The 27,962-nt window shown below is 42.4% G+C and overlaps 1 protein-coding gene across 1 annotated transcript; it reads left to right on the forward strand.

Moving 5' to 3' along the window:
• Positions 1-5,960: 5,960 nt before the first annotated feature.
• On the forward strand, positions 5,961-27,516 carry syt7a (synaptotagmin VIIa). Its single transcript, XM_046037341.1, has 8 exons — positions 5,961-7,156; positions 11,097-11,228; positions 20,535-20,637; positions 22,668-22,935; positions 25,152-25,321; positions 25,657-25,771; positions 26,432-26,631; positions 27,239-27,516. The coding sequence occupies exons 1-8, from the start codon at positions 5,961-5,963 to the stop codon at positions 27,341-27,343; spliced, it is 2,289 nt and encodes a 762-aa protein (XP_045893297.1). The 3' UTR covers positions 27,344-27,516.
• Positions 27,517-27,962: the final 446 nt, after the last annotated feature.

A 27,962-nucleotide genomic window follows, 5' to 3' on the forward strand; every position in this document is an offset into this window, starting at 1 on the left:
CAAAATGCCTCTATTAACCTGCTCATCACTACTTCTCTTCTATAGCCTGCTGTCTCTGCTATTTTTGAATGTCTGTCACTACTTGTTTTTTTCTTTTCGGGATGGACAGTTTTGAGCACTGACGTTGGGCTATGTGAATGTATTCTGACTTGGGTCTCCTAATTTTTGCATTTTCTTTCTCACTGGCTCCAGCAACATTGGTGTGCTCTGTCGGTCATTTCAGCTTCAGACCTCTTCTCTTTGTGCATTGCCTTTCTCTCCTGCTCTGTCCCTGTGCTAGAGCTCTGAACACTGCTGTGTGACTTGTATGACATCAGTGATTCTGCTCACCTTTTCCTCCTCTACTTTGACTGTCTGCAATTTAGCTCTCTGCCTCATGTCTCGTGCGTTTCATGCATTCTCACTGCTCACGCTGAGGATGGTGGCCAGACTTCTCAATGTTTTTACTCAAATGTGTTTCATTAGTGGTGCCATGCTAGATGAACAGAATGTAATCACATGCTGTATGTATTCATTAGATTATGACTTCCTATTTCCTTGCTACCTATCTCCTTCTCTACCTCTCTGTCTTTGCTACAGCACATTGCTTTATGAAAAGCTTTTGTGAGTGCTTTTTCCCCCCAGGCTGCCGCTTTTTTATTTGTAAATCGGACCACTATGGTGATTTGTGAACTTCAGGTGGGCCTGTTTTGTTTCAAACTCCCATTTGATGCAGCTGTAGGACCAACGGTCTTCCTCAAACCAAGCCATCACATCACCTCCAAAAGCAGGAGTGCCGTTTGCGAATGGTTGGTTGGTGCCAAGGCTGTCCATAGTTGTGTTGCTCTGACCTGTCTCTCTCTTTGGCCACAGTGATCTAGACAGAGACTTTTGGAATAACAATGACAGCAGCACAGTGCAGCAGAGGTGGAGCTCCTATCCGCCCAAGGAATTCGTACTAAACATTTCTCCCTATGCCCCATATGGAGATCCTCGCCTCACACTCAAGTGAGTCTTGGTCCAAGGCTGGTAAGAGACTTCCCCCCTGAGCAGGGCTGTAACGAGGCAGGGGCATACCACTCTCCCCTTTTCCTTTCCCTTCCCTCAGTCATTTCCTTTCCTTTATTCCCTTCCCCTCATTGTATTCCTCTCCCCTCCACTCCCCTTTTCAAGCTGTGTATTCACCGCTACTAGCCACTCATCAAATTGAACCATTGGATGGTGATGTCCTAATGCCTGACAGTTTATTAATTCCACCTAGTCTAATAATCTTGATTATTCTTCTATCCCTGAGGACAACATTTTCTCATGAGTAACTGGGGATATTTACCCAAAGGCCTTTTAGAAAAAGCCCATTCTGTAAATGTCATAGTGTTGCAATATACACAAACTGCACATTTCTAGACTTATTATTGTTGTATAACGCAATTTCCATCAACAATAGTAATAACGACAACAACCCACCCATTGCACACTGGAGGGCAGAAATGGTTACTAATGATTAGTCATAATCTGCATGGGAAATGTGAGCGTAGGAAATGTCATACATTACAGCATCCCTGCGACAGCCATTCGACGATTACTGTGGCGGCGAAGCAGCGCAGCCCTGTAACATCCCCCAGGCTAATTTCTGCCGCTACTCCTCACATCCTGTCACCTCTTAATGAACACAGAGGCGCATGTTCAGATGCCCCCTCACTCCCTACAGCCCTGCCGGTCCCACTAACTTCTGACCTCTAACCTGTCACCTCTCTCCCATGGGGTGTAACCATGGAGACGGACAACCCTTGTAGATTTTCTCTCCAAAAGATATTTGTATTCTTTAACCCATCATCTCTGTGTATCTCTCTCTGTCCTTTGCTTGTGTGAACTGAAATTCGCCGGTTGTTGTTGTTGTTGTGGTTGTTGTTTTGGAGGGTTGACCGTTAAACCAGGTCGCAGTGTGGTGCCAGTGTTCACCTGTGGTTAACTTCCATCTGTGGCTTCTCTCTGATCCCCATCAACCTAATACCTAATGTGTACTGCACTAACATCGTAGCAACTGTGTCCACTGTCCGTCATATCGGGAGAGAAGGTAACAGTGTTTTTATGTAATGAAGTAAAAGTCATTTTTTCACTCACTAGGCACTTGAATCTAGCAAGCTAGCAAGGCCATACCTTGATCCCTCCGGGAACTGAGAGGACTCTAAGCTTAGACATCCTGCTACCAGGCGTCTGTCTGATAAACTGTCTAATAACTGGTCATCTTTGATAGACCTAGCTGTTGAGGGCTGTGTGTTAAATTGCCTGGAGAAAGGAGGCAGGAGTATGCTTAGGAACGCAGTGGATATATGGATTACTGTCTGAAAACTCCTGCCTGAAAATGATGGCTGCTGATCTCAGGAAACCAGACTTTAGTGCTTTTGTCTTGAGAAGTTTTTTAAGAAACCCTCAAGGTTGTCATTTATTGTCCATAAAGCTGTTTTTCAGCAGGGACCTTCTTCACAAGTTTGTTTGTCTGTCCAGAGGTAAAAAAAAAATAGATGAACCTTTCACTGTAGTAACAGTAAAAGAGCTGTTTTATCAGTAGTCTGTGAACTAGTAACAACACTGCCATTCAATTAAAATAAGAACAGGGGGCGACCTCCTGACACTAAATATGCCGTTAAAACTAACATATAAGAAATCATTTCCTGCTTGAGATTCTCTCGTGATCAGCAGCTTTCAATCTCTGTAATGATAATGGGCCTCATTTATCAAACAGGTTACTTACCCTGCACGATCAATCTCTGTGTTTAAGGATTATTGGATTGGAGGTTCAATACTGTCATTTTTCAATATTGTATAATGTTATATATTTGATGATTTCATGACACAATCTTGAAAAAGTGGTCATGGTGAATTGACTCACCATTTTTTAAATTTACTCAAGTTGGGTGGATTATTTTGGCCTTATATTATAATTTATTTAATCAAGCTTTGAGATGAAAAACTGTGAAATATGTGGCTATAATGCTTTTGTAAATAATTTCTACTCTCAGTCAGAAACAGGATTGATATCTCAATGCAATATTCCTTTAACTACTCTTGTGATTCCTGGTCCCATTTATTTACGTGTCCCTTTTAATAAAGAGTAAAGATGATCATCTTGCGTCTGGCTCGATAAATGAGGCCCATGTCTTGAGTGTTGATCGTTGCTTCAGCAGTGTCATCCATGCTGTTGTTTTTTGATTGATGACTTATCCACATGCACTGCCAGGTCAGTTGGTCAGAATTAAATGTGAAAGGTGACCTTCAAAGGGACATGATGCAAGTGTAGCAACCCCCTGATCCCACATGTGAACACTAGTCGACAACGTCTCCTGTGCCTCCTATTTTGTGTCTCCGGGAACAGGAGCACCATGCATATTAATTAAATGTAGTCATGTCACCAGAGGGCACTACTGTGCTTTATTTTTGATCATCACTGATTTCAGAGTAGACATGACATTTCAAACCTTTAACCAGTTTTCAGAGGAAGTCTGAAATGACAACTGCTCCTAAGTATGAATACTGATTCATTTCTTTGCCTTTTACTCTTTTTGGAGGTCTGTATGAAAAGAATGTGCCTTATGATCTTTTCCCTTGTGTGGTGCAGGTATTTCACTACTTCCTGTTTACCCTTCTTGATGCTAAGTGGTGATCAAATGACAAGTAGAGCTTTCAAAAATGAAATAGTACACAGTAGGATCTAAAAATAGAGTGTGATCGATGTTTTACAGGAACAAATGCACTTGTATTTAACTAAATGTCACTTTGGATGACTGCCCAAATTAGTTGATTATTTGCTCATGAGGCACTTCAGTACAAGCCGTCCCCCCGTTGCTCTAAGTTGCTACCATTGAATTGCCTTGCGTAGTAGCACATGTCAAGCCCCAAATGCCTAAATGAATGAGAGAATGAGAACTAAATAACCCAAACAGTCCACACAGTGTTGCCGCTAGTGAATGCTGGCAGCTGTAGTATTGGTCCTCCAGGCCTAAAGGAGTGATTTCTTGCTGGTTTTCCACCCTCCACAGGCTCCCTATAGATTCTTCTCTCCTCCTCCTCTCCCTCATCCCTCTATTCCTCCACACTGGACTCAAGACCTTTTTATTCACCTGTCTCTCACTTCGCCTGGAAAACCAGACCTTTGCCCTCACACACATACTATTGATCTGTCTCACTTCCTTAGCCATGTGGTTGCTCAATCTATTTTCCTGTGTGTGTGTTTTTGTGTCTGTCTTTCTCACACTCTTTGGTCTTTTTTTCCTCTGCCTTTCATTATTCTCCCTCTTCTATACCCTCTGTCTGCTGATGGACCTCCGCACCCTGTCTGTCTCTCTTAGTGGGGCAGTATCAGGGGGTCACAAGGGGGCAGCAACTGGGCATGGGGATGATGGGGGGGGTCCTTATCGCAGTGACAGCGTGAAGAGTATGGTGACAGAGGGAGTGAAGGCCGGGAGGTGGCAGACCGTCCAGGGCCACATGCAGTCCGGAGGATTGAGACCCAGCGAGTGAGTTCAGAACCGGGGAAGAAAAAAAAGCATTTCACACCCTGTGCAGCAGCATAAACACATTATTACAACATAAATGTTATTCTTACACGTTTTTACCTTGGCAGCAGCTGTGTTCAGATGAATTAATCAGTTCTGAGTAGAAACAGGGAGAGTCAGGTCAAGTTCAGTAGGGAGGAAAGTGCAGCTTAGGTGTCAAGGTGAGCTTGTGGTCACAGATCAAGGTGTGAGCACTGGGGAAATGTGAACTCTCGTCATCATGAGAAGATAACTATAGCTGCTCGACACTGACTCAAATCTTTGGTTGACACAATCATCCCATCTGCTCCTGAAGAAATCTGCAGGAGAGTATGATTTATTTATGTGAGGAAGTGCACTTGACTGCAAGTGTACTTTCAAAAATGCAATACAGAAGTAGTCTCATTTTCACACACTGACCGAAATAATGCCTCATGCCATACCACTGAGCCTTTTAATTAAGATTGAGCCTGAACTTCACGTTGACTACATGTATTCCACAGCCATGACGTATGGCATGCTTTAGGGTCTATATTCAGTGTGTTGTGAATGAGACAGTTAATTTTCGGTTCTTCATGATTTTTTGCACCTTCCTTTGGCACCTCGTGCTTGTGATTTCTTCCTCCACAACACATTTACACTCATCACTACCTCACTCCTCATTCCCTCCTCTCCTCTTCTCATCTTTCTTTTTGCCCCTTGTCTATAATTGGATTCTATTTTCAGGCCACTCTAAGTGTCTGTGTCTCATGTGTTTGTGTCTCGCACCCCATTTTCTGTCTCTCCTCCATCGTCACCCTCTGCTCATATCATTCCCATCGCTCTCTCCATCTTTCTGTCACTGCGTAAAGCCACTCTTATTCTCCTTTTCTTCTGTTTTGCTCACAAATAGTTTCATTCCTGCAAAACCTTCAATTTCCCTTTTTATAATTTTTTTGTGACAGTTAGATATGATGGATAGCACTCTAAACGTCTTATGCAAAATTGTATTAGGTGTAGTAATGCAGAGCGGAGTAAACTGATGTGAATAGCTCTCTCATGACCTAATTCTGGTAGTCTGGGTTACACAGAGATCTGAGAGAGAGGAGGATATATTTAGTGAGTCGAAAAAACATTAAAAAAGATGATACAAGAAACTGTACAGCCCACGAAACACAGGAATGATGTATGTAAAGTAAGGGGTGACATTTGAATAACATGTGTCACACACCTTCATGTTGACGGACTGCTGACATTTTTAAGAAAGGCAACGAGCCAATTAAACATCATTCATAAAGGGGAGGAGTGGAAAATGAGAGGCTGACAGAGGGAGGGAGTCATACTGTAGGACTTGGTTGGCTGTTGGGATGTCTCTAGAGGCGCAGCATGTATTTAAAAGACGAAAAAGACTTAGAGAGAAAGCGAGAGAGGCTATCAGAGATGGAAAAAGTTGACTGACGAGTAGAGGAAATGGGGATCTCTCATCAGACCAAAACACCCTCATCAAGGAGGCCTGGAAGCTGCAAAACCACAACCCACACACCTCGGCGCGGTCATGTGGCACAGAATCGCACCACGCCCGTGCGGACAGTGCACTTCCGACCACTGCCCTTGCGAAATACGCCCTCACGCAAACAGCACGCTCAGACCGCGCAGACACACAGGGTGCACAGACATCTAACGCAGACGCACAGGGCGAGCTCACAGTCTGCCCACTGCTGCCTGACGCGGCCCTATGAGCAGTACACAGCACACAGCGATCACTCAGGCTGCACCTTCTACTGCTATTTCTGCTACTGCTGTTACTGCTGCTGCCTCACGTTGCTCTCTTTCTCTCTCCTCCTCCTCCTGTCTCCACCTCCCAATGCTCCTCCCTCTGCCTCCTTCTCCACTTTATCTTCAAACACCACTCTTCCTCCATCCTCCTCCTCACAATCATCAACTTCCTGTTTGGATGAACTTTCCTGTATCCTCCGTGACGTCAATCTGACTTCTTCTGCTGTGTCTCCCTACTGTCCTGTGCCACCTTGCCTCATCGCTGATGATTCTTTCCCTCTCTTCTACTTCTCATCTCCTGACTTCACCACTTCTGACCAACTCCCCTCTTGCCACGGCTCCTCTCCTACATGTGCTTCTTCTTCTTCCTCTTCCGTGCCCTCTGACTCTTTCCTCCCTCCTCATTACCCTGTCCTTTGCCGGCCGTGGCCTTCTTCGCGCTCTCTTTCCTCCCTGCTCCTCTGCCCTCCCAGCTTTGGGGATCCAGTCTTATCCTATGCATCCACTTTGGAGCACATACCCTCTGGGCCGGCCCGGCCTCGGACGCTGCTGCGCCAGCAGAGTCTTCAGCAGCCTCTCATCCACCCAACAGGCCCTGGTCTCGGCCACCCCCCCACCACATCCCAGAGTTTAGGACAATTACATACTGCACCTGGACAGCCTGGGGGAGGCGGGGCTGCTGGGAGAGGAGAGGGAGGTGGAAGCAGTGGTGAGGGTGGGGGTACAGGTACACGAGGCGGTCCCAGGGGTGCACGGGGCAGCCCAGCAGGAGCAGGTGCCTCTCGCTATAGGGGAGGTGGAACAGGAGGGCGTTCACGTGCCAATCCTGGCAGCTGGGATTACATGATGGACCAGATCCGGAATCGTGGCCTGGACGTCAAGTCCTTCCTGTGAGTCTCTACAACACTTCCTTCATATCTTTATGGAGTCTTTTGTCAGTGTCACCTGCTTAGGCCTCTGTCTGTGTCTTACAGAATATACTAGGCTATATAGTTATTTTTAAGGTATCTATATATGTGTAACACTTAATGTCTTAGAATCAAATAGTTTATCTATGTTTAAGTACTAACTAATCTGCGTTTACCTTTACCTTTACCTTTATGAAGTACTCTGTACCTTTTCTTTTGGGTGTTTTCTCTCAGTATGCATCTGATATCCAGGGAAGGATATTACTTCTGTCTGTGAAAATATGTATTGTGTGCATACATGTATAAATGTGTATTATGTAGGTGTGTGTTTTTGTGGTTCACGGTTATATGATATTGTGTGTTTGGAGCATGTGCAGGATTGTTTTGCAGTTTAGTCATTGCTTTCCCTGTATTTCTGGCAAGGAGGTAGCCTATATACTGTCAAAGGCAGTGAAGCATCATATTAATGTAAATTGAACGCAGATTGACGCCAGAGGTTGGCTTATTTGAAAAATATATTATAATTGTTAATAAGGGTAGAGTTATAAATGTAAATAAGCTGTTGTCTTTTAGCTCTGAGCCCTGTGGATTTGTAGGAGATGGATCAATGTCTCATTTTATGAAGATGTCATAGACTGATGTTAACAATTATAGATTATGTTAATTAGATTTTATTCTTAGAGTGGGGGAGTACACATGGTTACTTAACATGTTTTATGATCCTTTCAAATCTCATCTGAAACCGAGTGTTTAATGAATTAATACATCGTGAGCAATGATAGTTTTGTCATAAGACTGCACAGTGCTGTTATCAGTGATCAGCTGAAATGAATTACAGAGCTTCTTATTAAGTATTTTTCCTAATTTAAAAAAATCAATGACATCATGTGCATGAAAAATGGCAAGGAAGTTGCCGGCTATTTCTATCCCATTCTGTGATGAATTGTTCAACGTTTACGCTGTATGCTCTGCTTAACAGTAACATCTGTTTGGATGGCATTCAGCCTGTCTGCTGCAATTGTCTTTACAAGACAGAGCTACTGGTGCTAGTTCATAATATTCATGAGACATGTCATAAAAAGTCACAACATATTTCATAAGCACACCATATGTTTCTGAGCCATCCTTTGGCTTAATATTTGAGGTATATTTCACATTTGCAACTGATATGATTTTCTGGTATCACTGTACTTTAATGCTATTAGTAACTATCTGCTGGTTGTGCTGCTAGCCTGCTGACATGTGTGTCGGCATGTGTACATCACAGTCCACGTGTCACAGTAAATCAGCATGAGAACAGTACAAGGGTTAAGCAGCTGTGTGTAGATTTGTGTTAACCCTGAAGCATTGATCTTCTGTCACCAGCACCATTACTTCTGCAACATATTGTTACTTCAGGCCAGAGGTGGAGGTTGGATGTGGGAGAGAGGGGGGTGATGAAGGGACAAGGAAGGACTCTACCAATGTACTATATGTGTTTAATGTCCCTTTGCAGTGAATCCATATTACAGTAGCTTTTCCCCATATGCTGTTTCTTTTTTATCTGCGTCAAAGCTTCTCCGGGCATTTGAGAACAATACAGCTGAACTCACGCCACCGGCTAACTGAGCATTAGCGATGTAGCACATGCCACACCACCAAGGTCATTGGGTGTATTGCCCATAATAGTCAACTATAAAGACTCATCATTGTAAATGTGAGATTGAGGTCATTGTTTTATTTCCTTCTCTGCAACAGCAACATGTCATATGATTGATGACAGAGCGGCCCAGTAATAGACATGACCCATTGTTCAAGCCAGTTAATTTTAATCTTGGCGAGATTCCCTATCTGGGTGAATCATTGCTCAGTGAATGTGTTGATGTGACTGACACACTTCTAGCCTTTAGAGCCATTTGACCAAGTTAATGTCTTTTGGGTGATTAGTCTTCATGCTTTTTGGCTTAAAATCAATAATTTATCCTAGTGTCATTAATGTCTGTTCCCTCACTTGCCTACGCTTCTTTAATGTTCAGTGCATTGATTGTAGTGTTTTAATACTCTTGAGTGTAAATGGTCATACTTAAAGGTGATGGGAGAAGATAACACATCCGTGTATCGATACAGTATTGCCATGGCAAATATCACGATACTATGCTGTATCAATTTTTTCCCTCACCCCTATTGATTAGATTGAGATTAGGTCAATAAATGTATTTATATGGTGTCAGGTATAACACATGAACACTGTGTGAAAACAGCTGACAGGTGAAAAGAGTTAGCTAAAAGACTTGGACAATCAGTTAAAATAATAAGCTAAGTAATGGATAACCGTTGAAATTGTTAGTTATGGATAAAAGGATGAAATAATTGTAGTTTTTTCAACCTACAATTATCCCAAGGGAAGGACCCAAATTCCCTGGTGGTGATGATTTGTTTACAAAATAAGGTTCAAGGTTTACAGGACCATGAGGCGGGCAAGGGTCCAAACCAGAGACAGTACAAAAACTGGCAAATACATATATATATATATATATATATATATATATATATATGTTGAGAGAGAGAGAGTGGCTGATGAGGGTATGGGGTGCAGGTGAGAAGATGGGCGGGGAACTCGTGAGAGGAATGTGCAGGAGAAAATTCTTGAGGGCATCTGGTGGTCAGGTAAAGAATAGCGCTGAAGGGGCCTGGGAAAGTGGAGATGTGGCTGAAGACAGCACTGGGACAAAAAGTACTGCATATAATGTTGAAATAGTTAAAAGTTATGAATAAATGTTTGAAATAAATAATGCAATTAAAATTCCTGCAAATGGACCCATTTATGGCGTTGTGTTGGTGACGGGGTACTTGTATTTGCCTAAAATAGCTGTGGGAATAGGTCAGACATAAAAGCTTGGGAACTGGCATAGACGTATAGCATGGATTATTAAACAGTCCTTTATAGTGCTGCAAGACAAGGTTTTAAGAGTAAGTGTAAGAAAGATGAAATTGTGAAATTTAGGTGATATCTTTCCACAGCTTGGCAGCACTGTATTTTCTTAGCGGAGGTATTGTAACGCAGTCAGAGGCTTAAGCTATAGAACCGTGGGTGTGTGTGACAAGAAGGAGGCAGTGATGAGGAGGCAGAGAATTAAGAGTAGGGGATAGGGATGAGGGGGGGAAGGGGATTTGGTGATCAAGTGTAGCAGAAAAACGGAGATGAAATAGAGGAGAAGAGTGCAGCACGGAGAGTGAGAGAGCAGTGACCCAGAAAACGGTGACACACACCAAGCACCTCAAGACACCGTGTCACTCAAATAGAAACAATTAGTCCAGATCTTCGTAATGAGGCTTAATTAAATCTTAACTCTGGAGAAAGACGGCAGGCATGTTCAATGGGAAAGGTGAGTCTGGAGGGAAAGCAGAAGGCAGGTTAAATAACTAGATAAATTACTGTGTGTGTGTGGGGTGGGTTGGCGTGGTTTGTGTGTGTGCGTGCAAACAGTGTGCGGAAGCTGATGTGCAAGCTGCTGAATATCACATCTATTAACAACCATTAACTAATCATCACCAGTTAACTTAATTATTAGTTGTCTGTATGATGTGAACACAGCCTGCACTTGTTGTCAGCACCAATTCATTAATATCATTCAATTATTATTAATTTGGCCTTTCAGTTTAAGGTATCTTCTGAATATCCTTCCCTGGACAAAGTGCTTACTGCTGGGGTGTTTATCTCTTTATGACCATTTTCTCTGTTACTGCTTCCTCTGTTTACTCTCTTATTGTCCCGCCGCCTCTCTTCTTTCTGTGCCCGCTGTCACCTGAAATGACCTCTCTTTTCTTCTCTCCCCCTGCACCACACCTTCTTTATGTCCGATTTCCCTATCCTTTGCATCTGGTCTCTTTTCTCGCCTCTCTATCTATCTCTGTTATCGTATTTTTTTTTATGGGGAGCCAGTGAAGGGAAGATGGTGGTCCTGGCTTTGGCCATTGGTGTGGCAGAGCAAGATGACTTTGCCAATATCCCTGACCTGCAGGAAACAGCTCAGGCAGCACCACCAGCCAATCAGGAGCCCCCTCCTGAGAAGAGGTACCGGATAATGTGCGAGAGTGGTTGTTGTATGTGAGAGAATGGAGGGCAAATGAAAGGACATAAAGGATATGATATTGAGGAAAAACAAGAGATGATTTCAGAATCGAGTTAGAGGAGAGTAGTTTTGTTTTGCAGTGCTTTTCGTGAGTCACTGCACTTAAGTGCATTGTGCCACAGATCTGCACCTGAAATAGCACCAGAGCCTGACACTCTGTTACAGAAATAAAAATGAGAGCTGACTATAAACCAAATGTTAAAAAAAATCCAATAATGCTGAGATGAGTAAAGAGATAAAGCAATGTGGATGTTAGCTGTAAAGCAAATCAGTAATGAGCTCATAAATCTCAGCAGTGAAATGCTCACCAGTACTTTTTTTCCCACTTTTAATGATAACATTTCAGCAAATCAAATAAAACAGTGTGTTCTCATGCCAGTGGTCTTTTTTTCCTGACCATGATAATTATCTCTCCCATCACAAAGACATTTTCCTCCACTGTTTGTTTGTCTTTTCACTCCTGCCTTACAGAAACCTCCCATTGGTAATTGTTGTATTTCCTTTGCATTTCCATGCTTTTATTATCCCAGTCCTTTCTACTCCTGTGTTCTTTTTCCCCTCCTGCTCATTAGCTTCCTTCAATCACCCTCTGCTGCTCTGAGAGTCCCGTCTCTGTAGCTCCACCGAGGGCCCAGAGAGCCTCCTCATTATTCCACAACATGGTAGTCACTTACATAAACATGCTGCTAAAAATAAACCTTTTCCTTGCCAGCCATCTTACACACTAGAAGCCAAAATATTTCCACTTGTCTATAAGGATGCACCACTCAAGCTCGCATCTCCCTGTTTCCCAAAATAATTAGTTTTGCATTCTGTTTAGGAATTGGACCAATTTTTTTGTGGAACAGTTTAAGACTAACAAATGGCTGACACCGTGGCTATGTCATGTGAAACAGACAGCTCAAACCACACAGTGCTTGTGTTGTTCATTTTCGGCCATGGGTGGTGGTTTTGATTATTTGCGCCAGCGTGTAACACCCCAGAGCCTGAGTAAAATCCTGCGTTTGGTCCAGCCCTAGGCAGATGCGACACACTCAATTTCCTCTGCAGTCCAATTAGGTCGTTTTAACCTCACTTTGAGTCTGTGACAAATTGGGGACAATTTGGAGATACACAATATGACGCACACCTTAAAACAAAATGGCAGAGGCGGGTGAACAAATTCTGATTTACTCGTCACACCAATTATTCCTCATTCACAAGTGTTTCATCAATTTGACACATGATTTAAAACTAGGGCTCTATTACAACACAGATGGTAACTGTTTTCTTATCTGACTGCACAGCTGCAGGATGGAGCTGCACATGTGGGATGTGCAACTTGCAGGGCCTCTTGTGTCTTCAGCATGATAGCAATTATCTTCCCTGAACTAATAAGCACTATTATTTATCATTAAACATTTGCCTTTTGAGCTACGCTACATCAACAACTGGTGAAAAATTGTCGCCTCTTTGGTTTGTCTGCCTCATTGTAGTCTCTTGCCCCCAAGCATCCTGTGGCCTTCTCCGTGAATCAACATGGTACAGCATGGAGTTACAAACAAGCTTGAAAGTATTCTTTGAGTAAGAATATCACGTTTGTGAGCATCAAAACTATCTCCAATGTTCAGGATTAGTGTGAAACCCAACAGACGCACAGAGTTAAATTTTGTGTCTAATTTGCTGTGCACATTACATCTGGCTTTTCCAGCTTATGTGTTCACCTGTAAACCTCCTTAAATGGGTTGTGAAATCCACTAATAGACTAAACAGCAAGCAGGAATCGCAGGATGCTCAGTCTAACACATGGCCAGCGGGACTCACCTCGATTAATGTCGATTGAGAGCATTGTGGCATTTTCGAGATTAACCTGAGGTTCATTTAATTTCTTTCAGTCAAAACAGAATGACTGGCAGCTTACAGTCTGTGAACAATAGAGAACCGGGAATGTCTTGGCCGTTTAGTGAGCTCCTGTGTGTCCCTATCCTGAGCCGTGAACCACTTGAGCCACTTATTATTATTTGTTTGTTTCATGATAGATTACAAATTCAAATGTATAATAAATTATTTAACCACACTTTAATTGGATGCTAAATTTAGAGGCTCAAATAAACATTATACGTCCACAGTATATTTGCAATGCAAGGTGTAAGCTTGCTGGGAGTATATAATTCCCCGTAGCATTAGTGCTGACTTCACAGATGTCTGACCATGATTTAATCAATCACGCTCTTGGCATATTGCTCATTCTAAACAAGACTCTCAAGCCTGCCTCGAGCTGGAGACATAGTCCCACTTTTCATTCTTCGCTCACTCTCCACACCCCTTGTATTGCTACGTCATCGCTGTCTGTGCATTCACATCAAACATGTCCTTCATGTGCCCATCGCTCATCTCCTGACCTGCATCACTCATGTTACACCCCATGAATTTTAACTAAGTTTATCGTCCGAACAACACGTCGCAGGCAAATTATTTAATCCAGATAAAAAACATCTGAAGTTAATGTGAATAGTTCATGTGACTCTCAAAGATTAATGTCATCAACGCCAACGTAAAAGTGAAACCTCTCCACTTGTGATGGATATCAAAGAGCGCTCTACGTTAGTGAAACATCCAGTGGTTGCAACTCAAGTTCTGTACTTTGTTCTTTTATTTGACAAGTATAATTACAGTACAGATTCAGATTATATATAATAAACTAATAATAATACTTAATATAATGCATAGTTAAAGACCTTAACCTTAGTTTCCAAACTTTTTGTGACCTCTTACAAAAAGCCATATCTAGTTGGGTTCCCATGTCATTTTTCAGATCTGTCTATGAGTCTTAAGTAGTTAATACAATCCCTAGCTCACATGCTACTGCAGTAAAATGCTACTTACACATTGAGGCATCAGTATTAACTATCTACTAATGTAATATATTTTACTTAATTTGATTTCTTTAATTACGTAATACTTCTGTACCTAACATACTTAGGTAGGAGTTTAAATGTAGGGCATTTACTTATTATGGAGTATTATTACGTTGTTCTATTGATACTTGAAAGTAAAGGAGTGCTTCTTCCACCGCTGGAAAGCGCAATACTGCTGACCTTGCACTACAATTAGTCTTGTTAATAGGAACATGTATGTAAAGTACTTGACCAATAACAACAGAGGGCCTTTCCATTTACCCTTCGGCAGTGTGTTAACAGTTCACTGTTGCTAGGCCATAGTCGAAGGCACTCCAGACAACACACACACTGTTACCCAGACTGGCCATGAGAAGGTGTTATAGTGCGTGATTCTCATTACGCTCCTTCACTGACCTTGTGTGTGCGGTCGCTGGATGAAAGTGTTCAGCATGGCCATTTGTTTACAAAGTGAGGCAGGAGCTGGCTGACTGTTCGAAGTGCACCAGAGTTGGTGGTAGTGACAGAGGATTTCAGACCAAGGTTACACATTTTCAGGGCTTTCAAGGTTGCACGATTAAATAGCAGAGGAACTCAGTTTCGATTGCAAAATGATGTGTTGCTTCGCTTCTGGGGTTGCACATCCTCAGTTGTTTATATGCCAGGCATCCATAGGTTGTAGATCCTAGAAAGCCTAATGAGCATGTTAGAGTGGCTCGTTGATGCCTCCTTGGTCTTCACTCACATAATTCTGTTGCGATTCAGTGAACCTATAGTGTAGGTTCTCCTCCAGTGTTCCTATAAAGAGAAGCCACAAATCCCTGAGAGCTTTGAATCTAGATCTCTCTCTGAGCATCAAGCAAACGGCCCAATGAGGATGGAGGTTCAGGATAGAGGAGGCGGGATATATATGCTTGTGCCACATTAACATTCAATCCACTTGCCTGAGGTCTTTCAATTATTCATCCATGCATGTTACATCATTTTGTGTAAGCCAGCGGAGTGGTTTCTTGTTTCAAAATACATCTTGCAAATATAGATGTATACTCTCTGCCTCAAAGACAGGATACGCCATCTGAGTGTCTGTTAATTGCCAAGTGGGCTATATAATATTGCTTCATAATTTATGAGCTTATTACGTTGCTTAACTTGAAATGAAAGGCAAAGACAAACGTAGACAGCGTATGGTGGTTATGACCTTTCACGTAAATCAATAGTGTGTTTATTTAACGTCATGACTGAGCGTTGGTGCCCAAACCACATTAGTGTGAGTAGGAGGAGTTTAATGTTTATGCGGTAGAAGATGTGTGTTTAGGATCGTGAAATGCTAGGTCATTCTGAGGTCACATACATGTATAGGAAGACAGCTTTAAGGTTTAAAGGTCTTTCTTCTTAAAGAGTTTTCTTAGATGACAGACACAAACTTCTGTTATAATTCTTTCAGATGTTATAATCTGTATGTGTGTTTGTACATAAATATGTTAATTGATTGTGCTATGGTCCACTAGTCTGACACAGTGCTCCTCCTGTGACAGGGGCTTTTGCGGGGCCAACTAATCAGCAGCGTCTTCAGGGGCTCCGGTTAAGACTGTCCCTAAGGCATTGGCTCCCTGTGGCCACCATGCTCATCCACACATCACAGGGGGAATGTTAAGATGCTTAGAGTTATGTACTAAGAGAGGGGGAAAGTGGATAGCACTAAGGCAAACAAAAAGAAGTTACAGGGAGAGAGGAGGAGGAGGACAGTACATTCATACATCCATCTATCCATATGTCAGGGGAGGATGAGAGAAAATTCATGGTATAAATCCATCTTCCTTTTATGAGAGTAGTAGGAGGGAGTACTTATTGTACTCTGCACATCCATGCGTTATGCGGGGCTGAAGCCAGCACTATAGCCAGCAGGTACATGCTGTTACACATGCTCATCTCATCCATACAGATGGATGGATGGTGGATGGGGAGATGAGCCATTTGGAGCATTAACCTGGGACCCCCGTGTCCTGCCTCAGAACAGGTGGCACATCTGCAGCAGCCTCCACCTCAGAGGCAATCTTGGATTTTAATCGGGATTCAAAACATTTGGACTCATGTTTGGAGTTTTAATGGACTTTTAAAACGTTTTGATGATTTCATGTTGCTGAAATGATAGGCTAGTTTATTTAATTGAGCTCTGAGACATGAATGCTAAATTGCAGAGAGTATCAGGAGGCCATAAAAGGAGGTGGAGGCTCAACTGGGGCCTGTATAGGGCAGACACTAAGGTCATCTTTGGACTCGCAGGTAAACATGTTTGCAATGCTTTACTGTATCATAGTTAAAAGGGTAATTACTGGCCACCAAAATTAGAGGTAGTGGTATATTAAAAAAAAACCCATGAGAAATACGACTTCTAATTAAAATAGACACGAAACAGCAATTATAAAGATCAGCATTTGGCACCCGCTGAATAGTCTTGTGGATTTCTATTTTCTTTTGGAGTTCAGTGAAAGAAGCAGATACACAGAAGGCAGCGTTTTGCACCTCCCTTGTTGCTTCTTCCTGAAATGGGATTTCAGTAAATGATGCTATTTTAGACTCATTTCCAGTTTCAACATGCAGGAAGTAATTAGTTAATGGTGAAGGCATCCATATTTATATGTCGCAGCAGAATTTGTGGTCTTAGCTGGAGAAGTGAAGCAGCAGGGAATGACTGGCTGACTCTAGTGTGAATGTACATGTGTTTCATGTGGATGATGATGAGTTATGTAAGCAGCGCCATGCTTCACTGCTGTGGTTTTGACTGTGTATGATCTTGGGAAGTATGCTGTGGCCCCTGAAGAAATATAGATCTAGTAGGTGGCTATGAAATTGAGCATAAGACATTGAAATACATCAGTTCATGGTCTCGGGCGAGCGTGTTTGTTTGAGTGTGACATGTTTGCAGAGGGGTGGGAATTAAAAAAAAAAAACAAAGAAAAAAAGAGGGTCTGGGTTGGGCTTTCTTTCTCGCGTCTCTCTCCAGCCTAGAAGTGGAGTGTCTTTCCCCCCCTTCCCCTCTCTTCGAGCTGCTGGCCCTCGGTCAGGTAACAAAAAAAAGGATAGTATCACAGGACGGTGAAACCCAAAGTGGCCCCGCCTGCCTCCATATGTCTGTTCATGTGAATGTGTGTGTCTGCGAGGCTCTCACCCGTACCTGTCATATATCCTATACCTTCTTTGTTCTCGGTATGTTTGCCTGTTTGCTGCACCCCTCTAAACACACCCTTCCCCTGCACTCACTCCAAACAACCTCTTGTGACACACACCCTAAACCCCTATACGTATGGTCTGTGTTTCTAGAGCCGTTGCTATGCCAACAGCCCACTTTCTGTGCCTTAGCTGTGGGAGAATCTGATCTGAACTCGAGTCCGCTCTGCCTCCCACTGGATACTGTAGACAACTGCAGGCTTTAAAGCATCAATTTCCATATCAACCACCAAGGGGTCAGACGGAAAAAGCATTGGCAGTATGTAGCAGTTGTAGTATTACCATCTGCCACAATTAATATTGCTTTTTTAGAAATTAAATTAACCGAAAACAATCTTCCTTTTTTAATTTACGATATACTGTATGATCTGGAGAAAGCATCTTATTTTCCGCAACAAATCTGCAGCCCCAGCCGCTTTGTTTAAACAGCCTGGAGGCAGCGCTGGAGCAGAGGACCACCTCAGGTGCTGTAGAGCAGGGCTGGTAGAAAGGCCATTCCCCTGGCTGCACTAGTTCTTACCTGAGAATGCACTGAACCCCTGAATGAAGCATGAAGGAGAATGAATAATTGAAGACGTTCACTCCCCTATCGATAGTTGGGAGGTGGAGGAGGAGGGAGGTGCCTTGCTTTATTTCAAAACCACAAGTCTCTCTCCTGGCTTTAGAGCTCTTTTGAACAGATCCTCAGATCTTGGTTTAGTGTTTTACCCAGCCTTTTCCTCTCCTCTCAAACTCATTGCCTGCAGTTTAGAATCTGTGCAAAAAAAAATAAACAGGCCCGTGAAAATGCAATTACCTCCCTTGGCAACTAATACAACTAACACCAAGTGATGAATATTCCCTTCCCTTCTCGAAATGGTTAACATCCCTCCTTCCCCCCCGTCTCGCTCTGGTTCCTTTGCTGGTTGAAGTGATTGTATGTTTGCTTGTCTTGTTTGCTCGCTTTTTCTGTCTGTCTATTTGTCAGTATATTTTCCCCCCGGTTCTGTCCTTGTCTTCTGCCAAAATGTACACATTACTGCATTCAACATCAATTCTCATCCAAATTTGCAGTTTAGCGTGTCCAACAAAATATGTATGACCCATGAAACATGCAATCTCTCAGTGGAAAGCTTGACAGAGAATGCTGGCCAGACAGACAGACTTTCTGTGGGCTCCTTGTTTTCTGCCTGTCCAAGGCATTGTCTTCACTCTCTGAGTGACAACTACTTGCATATAATATATATGCACATGTAGCCGATGCCAGTTTGTGCTTTGGCCCTTGTGTCCCCACTCCACACTTTTAGAGTGTTGCTTAATGGTTGGAAAATCAGGTTAGATTCAAAGTTAACTTATATAATTTGTAGTTATTACTTCATTTCAACCAATGTCCTCCTTTGTAACACTCTAAATGTGCATTTCCTATGTTCTTACTATTTGTCCCTTTTTTGTGTTTTCAATGATATATTTTTGTATTGTATATCTACACCTTATTTCTCTTTCATACTATATCTCATCTATCTTTAATTTTGAGCTCTCCACGTACAGAACTATGGTTCTCGCTGTCCTTTTCCTGTTGATCAATTGTATTTATTGTCTTTTTCTTTTCTTCTCTGTGCTCTTTTTCTCCCTTTTTAGCATGTTCACCCCTTTGTCTCCTGTTAGAAATATTGTGTGTGCATAGCTCTTTATTTTTTTGTCTCTTATTCTTTGATACTTATCAGACTGACCAAACTAAGCCTCTCTTGTGTTTCCAGGCTTTCCTTCCTTCATTCCCTATCTTTTCTTACAGCTCTGTTTTTACTCTCTAATGTGCTGGTGTTTGTAACAATCTCACTCTCTGTTTGGTTTTGGTTTTTCGTAACCTCACTGTTCATGCTATTAATACTTGCTATCTCTTCTAATACAGATAAATAATTTTCAGCTTGCTTTTCTATTTCTTACATTCCTTGTTGAACCTTATATCTTATCTACAGTCTTTATGATTTCTGTCCTGTTTGTGTGTCTGCAACTTCAGCATCCTCTCTGCGTCTCCTCATTTCTTTTCTCTGAGTTTCAGTTCTTGTTTTTCTTCTCTATTTACTGTTTGTTTATTGCCTAACAGTGTTTCAGTGTTCAGCCGCTCCATGTGCCTTGACCAGTCATCTATGGACTGCTGTATGTCCAATGTGTCACATTGCATTGGCCAGGACTTTCGCATTTGGCTCTTTCTTGTTCTATCTGTCCTCATTCTTTCTTTAATCTCATAGTATTTATTCTCTTAATTATTATTTTTTATCTTCTTTACTGTTTATTTTCCTTTAAACTTTGTGATTCTTCTTGTTTTCATGATGTATGAACATAGAGGTTTTTCTCCCGGAATGTTTGTCCCACTTTAACGTTATGTTTTCAACAATCCTAGTGTGAAGGAACTAAACATAACAACTATTAACGTTTGTACCTAAGTACCAGCTCTGCCATGGGAGATCTCAGCTCTCTCTTTTATGTTTTTAATAATATTTTGTGTTGTTGATGGAGATTCTTATTATCTGAGAGATTTAAACACACACAAACACACACACACACACACACACACACACACACAAATGTTCAACATCTGTCCTGTGAAATGTCTGGTCGTCTACATGTTGCTATACATGTCTGTCTATCGTGTATATAGTGACGTCATGTTGCTATACATGTCATTATATGTATTTGTCTCGTTATGAATTCTATGGATTGGAGATCATTTTCAATTTAGTAGTTCTATTTTGTGTTCTGTCTGAAAATGTGTTTGTTTACTTGGTGGAGGTAACTTTCTTGTTAGAGATATGGATGTTTGCCACACTGGACATATGTATAGTCATCTCAGATTCCAAGTTTCATCAAACACCACATCAAATGTCCTCAGTTCTAGCTCCCGCCGTTAATCTGTGGAATCTTTGGCAGATTTCATTTGGCTTCGCTCATGATAGCTAGACAAAGCACATCTACTTTGAAGTGACATCTATCCAACGCAAACTTGGACTCAATTGGTCATTTTAGATAGGCAGTTTTCAAGCGCCAAACAGGTGGAGGTTGGACTCCCTGTGTGCTCAGACATTCTCTCTTTCTGGAGACGAGTTAGCTTCTCAGCACATGTCCTCGCCATTTTCCCTCTGGGTCAACCTGTGTTTTTGCTTACAGGGGCAACAAGCCAGCTAACAGCCCCAAGGGCCAGCCCCCTGATGCTGATGGCCACTCCTCCGTAACTGACCTGGCCAACTCTCTCACTGGAGACATGGTGATGGTAAGACCCTCTTTCCCACCACATCCATCCTGCAATTACCTATGCTGATGAATCTCGATCTGTATTATTTTGCTTAAAGTCTGTGGACACCCCTGTCAGCTGTAGTTCAAATTTTTATAGTAAGTTTCATTCCATATTATCCTGTCAACATATCCCATTAAAAGCCAAAAACACAACATTGAGATAGCCTGTCTCTTAATGCTTTCTGACTCCCCTGTCTGTGGCACTAAGCCCCAAGCCCATTTATTCCTGCTGAAGACGTAAGTTATTTCCTAATACAACTGGGCATTGTAGATCTTAGCTAATGTTAATTAAACAGGAGTAAATAGTGAATATGTTTGGGACTATTTTTGGCTGCGGATGACTATGCACTAGTTGGTAATTATGGTACCAGTACAATGTATATCAGATTGACTCAAAATAAACAAAAGTGACCACGTTCATTTTATTGAAGGAGCATATCACCCAGTGCAACAATACTTTTGAGTAGTTTTTGAGCTCTGTGACACAGAGGAACATCTATCAAACTTTGACTCAACAAAACAATTCATTGTTAATTTTTGTTTTTTCATGGGATTTGTTGACAGTATGAAAAACATAGAATTTCGCCAGAGTGAAGCAATGTCTTGAATTTCTTCCCATGAAATTGGGGCACTCACAAGAGACAAGTTGAAGTCTCCAAGCTGTTATTTTCTCAGACTTAGTACTCCTCATGATGAGTAAACTGACCTTGACATGACAGCTCCAGTTTGGTGTGGAGGAGCTTGAATGGCCTGCACAGAGTCCTTACATCAAGCCCATTGAACACTTTTGGTGATGAATCAGAACACCAACTGTGAGCCAGGTGTTATCAGCCAAAATCAGTTCCCGACATCATTAATAGTTTTTTGGCTGAATGGAAGCAACTTTCAGCCAGGGTCCAAAATCATTTGGGAAGCCTAAAACTAGAGTGGAGGAATCACATCGATGTCCCTGGGTTTGTAATGAAATTGTCACATATTGTATATGTGTAATAATGTGTGTAATATGTGGGTGTCTACATACTTTTGACCACTACATTTTTAGTCATCAGGTAGGATTAGTGTTGCAGAGTCATCCTCCATGCACAGGTTGGTTTAAAGCTGCACGTGTTAAGGCAGTTTCTACAGTAGCAATCAAGCAAGGCAAGCCGCCCAAGGTGACTTATACTGTTTGATAAATTACACTTGGGATATTTCATGCTTGCTCTACCTGTCATTTCTAAAACCCTTATATGACAAATTCTGAGTGAGTGATTCTTTGTCACTTTGAAATTGAAGCTCTGGCCTAAAGCACTGAAATCAACAATTTCAGGTAATGCTCCGAGAGAGAGAGAGAGTTTGCATGTATACCAGACAAAAAAGTGTCAATGAAGGCTCTTGCACAAAGTGGTCTTATTACAGTAATAACTTCTGGTTGTCTCAAACGCTTTATTCCAATCTATGCTATTGTTAGAGAGAGCAAAAAAATAGGACAGAAACCGAAGGTGGAGCCATGGGGAGAAAAGAAGCGAACATAAACAGCCAACCTTGAGCTGTGCTTCCATTCACTCCATGCCCCTCATGCAATGCGCTCTGTCTCTCTCTCTCCTACTCTTACAATTTGTCTCTCACTCTCTCTTTCCCTCTGTCCACTGCTGTCTATTAGATAGTGGCCTTTTAGTGCACAGCAGTGATATAGCAGTCAGAGCGGCTGTGAGAGAGAACGGTGGTCTAAAGCTCCTCTATCTTCAATCTGAGCACCTCCTGCCTCTTAAGAACATTAGAAAGGAAATAAAACTCTCTCAGTCTTCTTAATGTCAGACCAATCTCTGCCTTTGAGCAGCTGCTTGAGTATGCCGTGATAGAAATACAGCTCTAAAATCTCCTCCCCTCACAGCTTTTCTCTGCCAAGGTTTGCGTGCACTTGCTTGTGGCAGAGAAACTGTGTGCTTTTGGACAGAACTTTTCATCTGAATGGCTGCTGCTGCTGCATGTGTTTATATTTATTTGACTGCATTTGTGGCCCTGCAGCTGTCTCCAGGTTCGGAGGATGATGACGGTGAAGGGCCTATCAGTGAGAAGCTGGGCCGGATCCAGTTCAGCATAGGCTATAGCTTCCAGAACACAACCCTCACCGTCAAAGTACTCAGGGGCCAGGAGCTCCCGGCCAAGGACTTCTCCGGCACATCCGACCCCTTCGTCAAAATCTACCTGCTGCCTGACAAGAAGCACAAGCTGGAGACCAAGATCAAGAGGAAGAACCTCAACCCCCACTGGAACGAAACCTTTCTGTTTGAGGGTCTGTGCTATATCCACCCAGCTACTGTTGTAATTCTTATTGTTGTTTATTTCATATTTTTTCTTTACATTTTGTCACACTGCTTAAAAAGAGGATCCCCATTTTTTTCTGAATTAAAGCCCCTGAAAGCTACATATAGCCCTATGTCAGTAAATATTCATGACTAAATGAGCAACAAAAAATTATTTAGTTATTATTTATTAAAAACTTTAACACTCTGAAAACTCTGATACTCTTGAGAAAAATTGTCTCAATTAGCTTTGCCCGCAAGGGATACTTTCCATTATTAGAGCTTCGCATAGCTGTAAATCCTGTTTAAAGCAATAGTTAGACCATTTGGGAAATACACTTATTTGCTTTCTTGCTGAGAGTTAAATGTGAAGATCAATACTACTCTTAATATCTGCTAAAAATTAAGCTACAGCCAGGAGCTGTTTTGCTTAGCAACAGGGAAACAGCTGGCCTGGCTCTGACCAAAGGTAAAAAAAAAATGTTGTTGTTTATTTATTCTGTACAAAAACCAAAGTGTAAAAATGTAGGACCAGGCTTCTCATCTAACTCTCAGAAAGCGAATAAGCACATTTCTCGAAATGTCTAATACTACTAACTATTCCTTTAAGAATCGACACATAAATGTTTTTAATTATTATTTTTCTATCTTAGGAAATTGAAATGTTGCTGAAATGCATGCTGATGGCTCACTTGTTGGATCAAAGGGAAGATTCTGCATTCTGCAGTCAGTGTTGATGGTAAATGTATTCCTCAGTGTGTGGTATACTGACAGGGAAAGCAGAAGTCTCCTGCTTGCAGTCTGCTAGCCGATAATGTTAGCTATTGGCCAAAACGTAGCGTTAGCTGACTCAACGGTCTCCTTCCCTCTTGGCCCTTCTGGTCTTGGCTGTCTTTTCCAATTTATTTTTGGAACCCAGAAGAAGGTCTCCAGCACACCTCTGTCCAAGTGAGGAGTAAAACTTTTAAGCATAGTAATGCACACTCAATTGGCTCTCTTAGGGTTGGCGTCGACGACACCATCCAACAAAAACTTTGCAGCAGAATTATTCAGTTTCTGTTGGCATCGGAGGGCAATTTGAGCAAAGGCACCACCAGCCTGTGTTTGCTCTGAGCAGCCACTTGCACAGCTAATGCAGCCTCTGCCTCTCTCCGCTGCATTTCTCTGGCTTAAATAAATCCAGCTAAATATCCAAGTCAGCCAAAACTCTACATAATATCCTCTGCACTCAAATTTTGGGATGCCATTTTTGCTGTTAGAAACGTAGCTAGACTGTTATACAAGCGGAGAGAGCAAAATCTATTCCCACCAGATTTTCAACAACTTTGCCTCTGATTGGCTAGTACTCGTTGCCTCGACTAGTTAGGTTTGTCAAGATTAGGAGTAGAGTGGGTTAAGGGTTAGGGTTAGCCAATCAGAGGCAGAGTAGGGAGCAGGGCTTGACGCACAGCTGGTATTCGTCAATTGAGAGGTGTCAAAAATCTGGTGGGGGAAAAAATATCACTGTGCCACCACCTATGTCACTGTGATGTCAAATGAAGATGCTGGATCCAGGAAGAACTACTTGGTGAACTATGCATTTTCGAACAATATTGCACGCACTGAGTAGTTTATTGCTTTAATGGGCTGCATTTACCATCAACACTAATGGAACATCCACATAAAATGTGCCCGATTATCCTTTCAAGAGTTAATGGCAATGGCAAAGAATTGTTTCTCATTGCAAAAAGAATATTGTGGGAGTTATGTGAAAATCCACTAACAACGTGAGAAATTAGAAAAGTTTTGGGTTGATAAAACCTCCGGCTCAAAAGACAGGTTTTGTTCTATTCTTGAGCTCTGCAAACTGCCGATTTTAAGTTGTGAAATAGTGAAGTGTCTTACCTCTGTACAATCTGAATTTGTTTCATTACGACCATGGTGCTCGGATGACCAAAATAATGTTCAAAAGGCTCAAGGCCCTTCCAAAATTAGAACAATAGCCGATGCTCTTGAAAAATGAATGAGACTAGAGTATAATGATCCCTCTCAGTCATTTGAGAGAGTCCTGGCTGGAGTATTTGAAATGCACTTTGGTCTTTGACAAATTCCTCCCTGTTGGCATGGTGCAGTTGACATTGCCCTCCCTGTACAGTCAAGAATATGTTTTTCACTCTTTGTAACTAAGCTCTCCTCTCTGTGTTATCTGTTTCTGTCTCTGTTTCAGGCTTCCCTTATGAGAAGGTGAGAGAGCGCACTCTATACCTTCAGGTGTTGGACTACGACCGCTTCAGCAGGAATGACCCTATTGGAGAGGTGTCAATTCCCCTTAACAAGGTGGAACTGGGCCAGATAAAGACCTTCTGGAAGGAGCTCAAGCCCTGCAGTGATGGCAGTGTAAGAGAGGGCCATCTGGCGGAATGATGACAAATCCAGTGTTTTCATTCAAATGTTGTAATTACAGTTTTATTAAAACAGGTCTGAGGCCATTTGTTGACAGCTTTCAGCATGTGAGCTTGATTGACGTAATTTCAGGGTGAGCAGCAGACTCAGCTAAGCCAGCCTGGTCACTGGACCATCTGTGTTTGGCACAAGGGGTTAGAGCAGAAAGGGCAGTGGTGTAAGATTACACAACAAGCTAGTGAGTAATCTGGAGTTTGATATTCCCTGATGAAATTTGGTATTAGACTGCATGATTCATACTCCATTGTGTTTGTATGTGTGTTCCTCAGGGGAGACGAGGAGACCTGCTGTTGTCTCTCTGCTATAATCCCACTGCCAACACCATCACTGTGAACATCATCAAAGCACGCAATCTCAAAGCCATGGATATCGGGGGCACCTCAGGTACAGAATCCTCATTGTTTGTATAGTCTTTTCTTTTTCTAACCCTCGTTCACCAGTCTGAAGCCCTTCTTGTGACATTGGAAGCTCTGTGGATTCACGCACGGCTCTGTCTCCATGTTCAAACATTTACTGACCTGTCCGGGCGGGGGGACGGTCGCCGTCTGCCTCCAGAGTTGTGTCGCACCCTACATAGCTGTAGCAGCAAGGTGACATTACGTCAAGCATCTCTCCCTTGCCCTCCTCTTTCTGTATATCTATGAGGATCTTCAGCATCCCAGCCAAATCGCTGTCAGCTCAGTCTGCCTGGTGCTAGTTTCTAAAGTCTCACTGCGAAATGCTTTTTGTGGCATATTTTTGTAAAATTGCTTCTTCTTGCATTAGCACAAGTGGTGTCTGTTAGTATTACAGAATATATTAATGCTCCAGAATTGGTAGTACAAATCCCAGGCCCTGTTTCCATAAATACTTCCTCATTTGTATATTTCCTTGCTCAGGGGATAAGTTGACCTTGAGCTCAAACTAGGTAACTGCTTCCCTGCTGCCTTCCCTGACTTTAACAATTAACAGGGTAATTGCAAACCTGACCCCAAAAATCACCTTGCACGGGCATCTTCATCCTCGCTCTCATGTAAACTGCTGTACTCTGCATCCACATTGCAGATCCATATGTGAAGGTGTGGTTGATGCACAAGGACAAGCGTGTAGAGAAGAAAAAGACAGTGACGATGAAGCGCTGTCTGAACCCCGTCTTCAACGAGTCCTTCCCCTTCGACGTGCCCGCCCATGTGCTGAGAGAGACCACCATCATCATCACTGTCATGGACAAGGACAGGCTCAGCCGCAACGATGTTATCGGCAAGGTAACGCATCAGAGTAGTCTTTGTATGGTCGCCCTTGGGTACAACATATAAGCCCCTTAAGCTCCCTGTTACATAAATGAGACGACAATTTAACATGTTGGTGTCATATCTGAGTAAAGGCACTTTCAGACAGCAAGCGGTCGCCACTGTGGTCGGTCAACTTGCCGCCACTGCTCGCCCTGTGACAACAGAAACCATGCTGAGGAATTATTTATAAGCAGTGAACAAGCAAATCAATGAGGTGAAACCATCCAAGAGTAACGTTAACTTAAAATTTGATTATCTGACTGTTAGCCTAGCTTAGCATAAAGACTAAAAGCAGGGGGGAAACAGCTAGCCTGGCTCTGTCTAAAGGTAACACTCACTAATTTACACATTATGATTAGTTTGTTGAAATGTGCAAAAACAAGAGTGTGAGAAAGACTGCTGTGTCTGAATAAAGCCGTAAGGATCGTTAACGTAAGTGACATGTCTGAATGACAAAAGACCATTACAGAGATGAAGCCAGCAATGTTAAATATTCTGTGTCTGAAAAGGGTTAAAGATTATTTTGCATCTATAGCACATCTAGTACATTATCACACCTTCTCTTCTTCCCCTCTCTCAGATCTACCTATCGTGGAAGAGTGGACCAGGGGAGGTGAAGCACTGGAAAGACATGCTCGCTCGGCCACGTACTAACGTCGCCCAGTGGCACGCTCTCAAGGCCTGATCGCACCGCCCAGCTTCCTCCATGGCCCCTTTCCAGTCTCCTATGCCCCCTCCTCACTCCCCTCTTCCCACCCCCGTCCTTATGCACAAGACTGACTTGCTGCCAGGCTGCGAAACACGGGTACAATTAGCCATCTGCTCTCTTAAACCTTTAAACTCTTTTCTTTAAAAATCTCTATTTCTCTCCGACTCTTCTCTCTTCACCTGTTCCCTCCCCTTCATACAGCCGTGTCTTAATTTCTGTGTCTCCCCACTTTGCCAATGGTCCCCCTGTTTCTGACTGTCTGTATGTCTGTCTGTCCTTATGCACTTTGCCTATGGAGGTCTGATATTCAGTTTCTTTGTCGACCCCTTGGTTCTGAACTGCACTGCAACCTCTGACCCCAATTAAGGTGCCAGTCCCGTGGGATCACAGAGAATATTAAGTAACGATCTAATCAAATATAATCCTATTGTATGACTATTCCAGGTACACAATACTATACAGTATGTACTATATGTACATATACATATTAATGTATTAGACGTATAAATTGGCAGAACTCCCCATATACACATGACTAGTATACAGTATGTTATCCATAACCTGTCTGCTGTTTCCCATCTTCTGTCTATTCATT

The sequence above is a fragment of the Micropterus dolomieu genome, linkage group LG22, assembly GCF_021292245.1.
Source record: "Micropterus dolomieu isolate WLL.071019.BEF.003 ecotype Adirondacks linkage group LG22, ASM2129224v1, whole genome shotgun sequence".
In the NCBI taxonomy this organism is placed as follows: Eukaryota; Metazoa; Chordata; class Actinopteri; order Centrarchiformes; family Centrarchidae; genus Micropterus; species Micropterus dolomieu.